This window comes from Nuphar pumila, chromosome 5 (assembly GCF_984573655.1).
Source record: "Nuphar pumila chromosome 5, dmNupPumi1.hap1.1, whole genome shotgun sequence".
NCBI lineage: Eukaryota > Viridiplantae > Streptophyta > Magnoliopsida > Nymphaeales > Nymphaeaceae > Nuphar > Nuphar pumila.
In genome coordinates, this window is record NC_143253.1 from 3194837 (window position 1) to 3201553 (window position 6717).

General features: G+C 39.3%; 2 protein-coding genes across 2 annotated transcripts in view; one reads left to right on the forward strand and one right to left on the reverse strand.

Annotated features, from left to right (window-relative positions):
- Positions 1-1029, forward strand: part of LOC149836493 (rhomboid-like protein 20) — a 32132-nt gene extending 31103 nt beyond the window's left edge. The window contains exon 8 of the mRNA XM_090005379.1: positions 504-1029. Within this exon, the coding sequence (XP_089861505.1) occupies positions 504-680 (177 nt within the window). The 3' untranslated portion in view covers positions 681-1029. The remainder of the gene's footprint in view (positions 1-503) is intronic.
- A 712-nt stretch (positions 1030-1741) lies between these two features.
- On the reverse strand, positions 1742-5610 carry LOC149836494 (uncharacterized). The gene is made up of 6 exons (XM_090007011.1): positions 5210-5610; positions 4127-4179; positions 3597-3661; positions 3430-3508; positions 2669-2968; positions 1742-2073 (listed from the first exon to the last, which is right to left on the reverse strand). The coding sequence occupies exons 1-6, from the start codon at positions 5608-5610 to the stop codon at positions 1919-1921; spliced, it is 1053 nt and encodes a 350-aa protein (XP_089863137.1). The 3' UTR covers positions 1742-1918.
- Between the last annotated feature and the right edge of the window lie 1107 nt (positions 5611-6717).

The following is a 6717-nucleotide window of genomic DNA, read 5'->3' on the forward strand; positions in this document are numbered from 1 at the left end:
TTGTTTTCCCTGGAAAAAAACTTAGTAAATAGTAATGTTCTGTTATACCAAGATTTCTTGACAAGGTCATGGCTATCCTTTGTATTTATGACTGTAAAGGGTTTAGATAGGGGATGATCCTGATCTGATTGGGATTATCACGAGTGTGTTAATATCCAAACCATCTAAATTGCATGTACCTTGATTGATGTCTTTGTCCAGAGCTGGTCTTATGTGCTATTTGTAATACAGAACATAATTATATCCTCATATATACTTGTTTTGGATCAAAAGTTTGGATGGGATCAGATCGTACAGCCTGATCCACATTGAACGTGATCATGGTCGCTCTGATTACCACCTGATTGAGTGGGTGATTGTGTGAGCCAACAAACCCATTGTAAAATCTGAATTTATTGGTTGGTGCCATCAAGAAACTTTTGAATGAACTTATATATAAAGGAGAACATCGCCTACAGACAGACATGCATTGCTTAACTCTGTTATTTTATAATTAATTACAGGGTAACTATCCACGACCTCCTTCATTTGCTTCCATGATAGAGCCAGCAGAGGATTCCATTGCAACCTTGGTATCAATGGGTTTCGACAGGAATTCAGCAAGACAAGCACTTGTGCAGGCCAGGAATGACTTGAATGTCGCAACAAACATGCTGCTCGAGGCACAATCACATTCTTAAAATTGATTCCTATGACCCAACTTGAGACAGAGGAGAGTAGTTGAAGATTTTGGTTAGCTGAAGGTTCCATAAGCTATTTATTGTGGAGGACCCAAGTGCTTCGGCCTTGAAAATGATCTAGAATGTGTTCTCTCATAAATTCATACTGAAGCCAGTGGCTGGGTATTGTCATGTTTTTAGTATGAGAGAGAGAGAGACCAACCTGTAACATTTTGTGTATTGAAAGATACTGACGTCATTTAACTAGAGAAGAAATCGAGTTACAGGCATTTGATGAGAAATTGAATGATTCAGACACTAGATTTCCACTGGTTTGACGAGAAATTGAAGAAATCAGGTTTCAAGTAAATCTCTCTCTCGCTCGCTCTCTCTGCCCTGTGCATGGACAAAATTTCATGTGTATACCTTCACAGGCGCTTAGTTTACTACGAACCAAAGAGTGTTACCTAGCTTCCATGGGAATTGTGTGACTACACTCAGATTTGGGGCTACCACTTTAAGGCGTTACTTTGAACATGTTCTGATTTAGGCTGCTATAAGTCTCTCTTTTGTGTTACTCTAGGAAACCCTTTCAGATTCGTTGAGAATTTGTTCACTGACAAGGATGCCAGATCTGAACCCTAAGCTGTTACAACTCAAATCTGAATAGAATCAAAAGCCCTGGCTCTCCAATAAGGTTTGACCAAGTTAGTCAGGTCGGAAGTTGTTTTATAGATACAAACCATGATAATGTAAAAGATGCTATCTAACTCTTTTAAGAGCAGTTGCATTACCATAAAAAAGTCTCTTTTTAAGGGCACAAGAGTAAACAAAACCAAAGGCACGGATATCAAAATCTACTTTAAAGTCAAATCATGGTTTAAAATCCTAAAACTTTTACTTCCATAATCCTGCAAATGTACATGAAAAGGCTAAGCTTAGACCAAACTTTCTTCCAGATATATAAAATAGGCTAAACTCAGACCGGACCTTCTTTCTTGTTTCATAAGAAAGCAAAATGACAAGAAAATACATCTCTTGATACTTTACTGTCTCACAGACTACAGCTTCAGCTCCATGACTCTGATAGAGCGAGCTAATATGAAAGATTTATAGTTGGACCCTGAGTTTTCATAGTCAATGAAAGCATGTACAAGTTATGTTCTGCAACAATGACATTGATGGAGGATATGAAGCCCTTTTGTTGGTTGGTTTTCACATACTTTTTCCAGTATAAATTACAGCTGAAAATTGGCTAATTATACACTGCTAACTTCAAACCGACTCTTATGAAGCTGGAAAGCTGGGGTGATCCAGCTCTCACAGCTGCACTGGATGCCTGACCAATTAAAATAACCCAAACGCGATTCACAGTCGATGCATGACAGCCTTCCCTCCATTCCACCATCTTCAGCTGATCAACAAGAAAGCAGAGTTTGAAGTCAGGAAATCAAGTATGTATATTCTTTCCAAGTCTTCGTGCCGGGTGGGGTTTCTTCGGGTTATAATTAAATGGAAAAAAAACTCTTTTCAAGACACTGATGGACTTTGACAAATTAGTAATGACGAAAGTTGGAAAAAAGAAAAAGTAATCAAACATCTTGGAAGGGTTTTTGCCAACATCAGAAGTTCACAGTCGGGACATCCAAGTCTGAGTCGAACTGAATCATGACTTCAACCAAAACAAGATCATATGTTCAGTCAAATTTTATGCCTAGTTTGGAGTTACATCAATTATTCTTCGGCAGCAGTCAAAAGTATTGTTCACAGATCAGTTACCAAAAACTAAAATTTGTAATCAGAAGGGACTTGAATGATAAAGTTGCGGAGGGTTGGAAATTAAGCCAAGCAACTTGCCTCAAGTCTCCAGACCTGTCAACAAGTTGATCAAATCAGACTGAATGTCTTCGCTATATAAATCCTAATCAAGATTGGGCCCACCTGGTCATTCTACACTAAAACATGACCTCTACAGAATTGTATCAGGTGGAAAGTTATTAAAATCATACCGGCTGTCATCCATCTAAGAGGCTCAATAAATATAGAAGAGCACTCAATCTCATCAGACGGGATAAATGGGTGACCACTTCTATGCTTTGCCCAATCAAAGCATGTCTCCCCTTCACCTGGTGTATGGCTGATGACGTTCTCTTGCATGGCTACAATTCTTGGGCACGTCTTGCAAAGGGAGGCTGTCTTTGTCTTATTACGCACGGTATCATCAGCATGAGAACTCACTTCATCTATTAAGCCAGGATCCACACCAAATCTGGAACCATTAATCTTCTTACCCCTACCATATTCTTCATCTGGAACCATATCCACCATGAGAACTGAAAAAGTAAACCATAACTTCTATACAGATCATGCTACACCATTTTACCTAAAAGAAACATGACAGTGCAAAAACCAATTAGTCCTATTATTTGCAAGCAGAAAAATATTTTGAAACATTTCCACGGAGTAATTACTTGTGCATGCATAATTGGAAGACTGCATATTGGACATCAATTATTCATCTATGGCATTCTTTGGTTAAATGATATTCAGAAAGCAGCTACAATAAACTCTTTTAGTGGCAAGACAAAATGGCCATCCCAAGATGGATGGACAAGTTGATAAATCCACCTTTAAAAATGTGCAAACTTGTTTGATCATGAGACAGAAAATTCATTATAGCGCATCTTGTGCAGACATCATGCAGAAACTGAAAAACCAAATAATTTCTATAGACCAAATACCCTACAAATAGTGAAACAAAATATCTCACCCAATGCCTTCAAGCGGAAGAGTTTGTATATAGGGTTGCCAGGATCCACCTTGAATCCCATATTCTCAAATAACTTTAACTGCAACAATTAAACAAATTGCAATGCTTATGTTACTAGTCAAACAGGACTGTTTACATTTATTTATTACTAATTACCATGCATTCACCTGTTCCAGAAAGCCATCATTCAGGCAAACAAATTCACAACTCTGATGCAAAGATTCTAAAGCATCTGCAAATCCATTAATCATCAAAACATGAGTACTTGAAAATGAATTGAAAAATATTATAAGATCTTTAAGTGTCACAACATGAACTGAGAAAAATAAACCAAATTCCTGAACTTAAAGCCTCACAGGTCAAGCCAATCACATATTAAATTCACTAAAATAAAATAAAAAAGGCAACAGAGTTAGATATAGTCAGCCACATTACTGAAAAAAAAACCCATGGAGGGTCTGATTACAATAAAAAATCCCATGGAGTGTCAAATTACAGACTTCTGAACTCCACGACACATGTTAATTTTCATATGGCTAGAGAAACTGATTATAAAGAGTTTCAAGTTTCTTAAAGATACTGAGCTTAAACAATAATCGGTTACAAAGACAGCACAACAAAGAGCACATGAAGCAAGGAAAAAGATGCCCAACATTAGCCACATATATCTCATTTAGGAACATGAATTTATCCCGACCTTCTTGAGATTGATGTTTACTTCTCATCAGATATGCTGTCATGACAGCTGCACTGCAATGTCACCGGAAAAGCTAGGAGTAAAACCTTTACTTGATTATAACATAATATGAAAGGCAAAGCTGTTGGGATAGCACGTTGTTGACAAAAGATAATAACCCTGTAAATACTAGCCAAATGATTTGATCATCTACAAGAAATGAAATGTGTTCATGCATGACAAATAATTACAAAAGCATGATGTCTAAAATTCAAGTGATAGGAATTACTTCAGGATTTAGTCAGGAGGTATCTCTAGGATAATCCAAACAGACAAGTACTATTAGCACTTACATTTCAATGGTCAATAGAACTTCATCCATTTAAAAAAGGACGATGGAGACTATAACAGACTACTGAATCTAGAAATAGAATACTGTATTGCTAATAACCAAATACATCCTTATTGAGAAGTACCCCATCTGATAAGGATTATGACAATAATTATGGGGGTTTATTTCAACGCAAAATCTATAATGGCTATTGGGTATTAAACATAGTGCTAAAAGTTAAAAATGGCAAAATATCCGCAACCAAAAACTCGTGAAAATAGTTTTTTTTTAATTAATCTCGTTTTTTTTGGCAAAATCTCGGCAATAAAAAATAAACTAAAAATATAAACAAAAGTAAAATTTTATAAAGAAATATAAATAAAAAACACAGTTTTACGATAAATAGCCGATAAAAACATAAATAGCGAGAAATTGCCGTATTTTCACTTTCAGGTAATTTCTCGCCATATTTTCACGAGATTTGTCACAATTATTAACCAAACTAATTCTACACTAAAAGCTACAAGCTAAACTAAAAAAAAAACTTGATTTTTTGTAAAATTCTACTTGGGTTGTTCCAACTTGCAGAATTCAGTGATGCAGATTGCAAACTAGAGAAGAACAAAACAACAAATAAAAATAAATATGCTTATGCTGATGGTGATATATGAATGTAGTAGTTCGATTGTAGTTTTACAATCGGAGACTCGACTTCAGGACGTAAGGAAACAAAATACATTGGCAAGAACCAGATGGTGGGTCATGATTCCTACCTCCGGGAGACGCCGGCGAAGCAATGCACCAGGATCGTGGGCTCGGCGCGGCTCCTCTCGATGAAGTCTAAGCACACCTCCAGATACCCCAGCAAGTTCTCGCTCTCCGTGTCCCTCAAGGCCACCGCCATCCTCACCAGCCTCAGTCCCTCCCCGGCCATCTCCACGACTCCCAGAATCCTCCCCTGCTCCCCCGACTTCAACCCGCCGTCCGCTGCGAAGACCTTCCGGACCTCCCTCGCCGGAATCTCGAGATCCGGCCGCCACTCGGAGAAGGAGACGGAGACCCAGCTGAGGAGCGAGAGGAGGTGAGTGACCTCCGGCGCCCCGCGGCCGAGGAGGACCTCCGCGGCGTCGTTGATGTCGCCAATGAAAAGTCGGTCCCTCACCGGAAAAGGCATCGAGATCGCCGGAAAAGGTGAAAATCTCTGCCATATTTCCCGATTTCCAGCGAGATTCACTCGCTACAAGTGGCCGTTACCGCCGGCCGGAGAAGAGACCGCCCCTCGCCTCCGCTTCCTTCCGATAGTGCCCCCCCCCCCCTTGGGGACCATCAGAACTCATGGATCGCACATGCGCGGGCCGGCGAACCTTCGTGCGCATGCCCATTCTTCTGACGTGGTGATTCGTTTTGTGGGCCCGCAAGTGATCTGGAAGGCGGGCCATTGTTCTATGTCCACGTGGAGACCACCAGTGTGTTCCTTCGTGGCGAAGAAGGCAAATGATCTGTCATTGGGTCGCCACTTTGGACGAGTGGAGCGTTGACATGGCAGGGTAGTGGACAAGGGCGTGGACTACAAAGGACCACACTGTGGCCCATACGTGGACACAGAACAATGGCCCGCCTTCCAGCTCACTTTCGGGCCCACAAAACGAATCACCACGTCAGAAGGGAAATGATTTGTCATTGGGAGGCGTTCCGCATCGCTGGACGAGTGGAGAGTTGACGTGGCATGTGACAAACGCATGGACCTGAAAAAGGTGGGTCAGAAATGCCCTTCGACTGTTTTGAAAAGATGAATGTATCCCTAACCTTAAGACTTTATTCTTTAATCTTTATCATAAGCTAATCAATTTTTAATTCCTCAGGAAACAACAAAGGGCTCATATGTGACGCCCCTCTAAATCCAAATACAAATATATATATATATATAATATATATATATAACAAACAACAACACTGGGTCTTCCAACAACACAGAGAAATATTCAAAAACACACTTATTGTTTTGGCAATAGTAAGAAAACAGAACTAAGTTTTGAAGATTGTTACAAACACACCTAAATAATTGTATAGATAATTAAAAAGGCCCCAAGTTTACTTCATCACAACTGGCGTGTCCTTGACGAGATAATTGGGCCTGCTCAGACATATGGACACAGACAATGACACGTATAGCTAATATTTTAATATTAAAATATCAATAAATAGTTTTTTATTGATTTAAAAATTAAAACCTTGTCGTAGTGTCTTATTTTCCAAAAAAAATCGAACCCAACCAAATAGT

Bases quoted from the DNA above. Each gene is read 5' to 3' on its own strand.
- LOC149836494 (XM_090007011.1), bottom strand. From the start codon at position 5,610: ATGCCTTTTCCGGTGAGGGACCGACTTTTCATTGGCGACATCAACGAC. The intron at 3,509-3,596 runs GTGAATGCATGG...TAATTGTTGCAG, and splicing joins ATGATGGCTTTCTGGAACAG to TTAAAGTTATTTGAGAATAT. The intron at 2,074-2,668 runs GTATGATTTTAA...CTTGTTGATCAG, and splicing joins TCTTAGATGGATGACAGCCG to CTGAAGATGGTGGAATGGAG.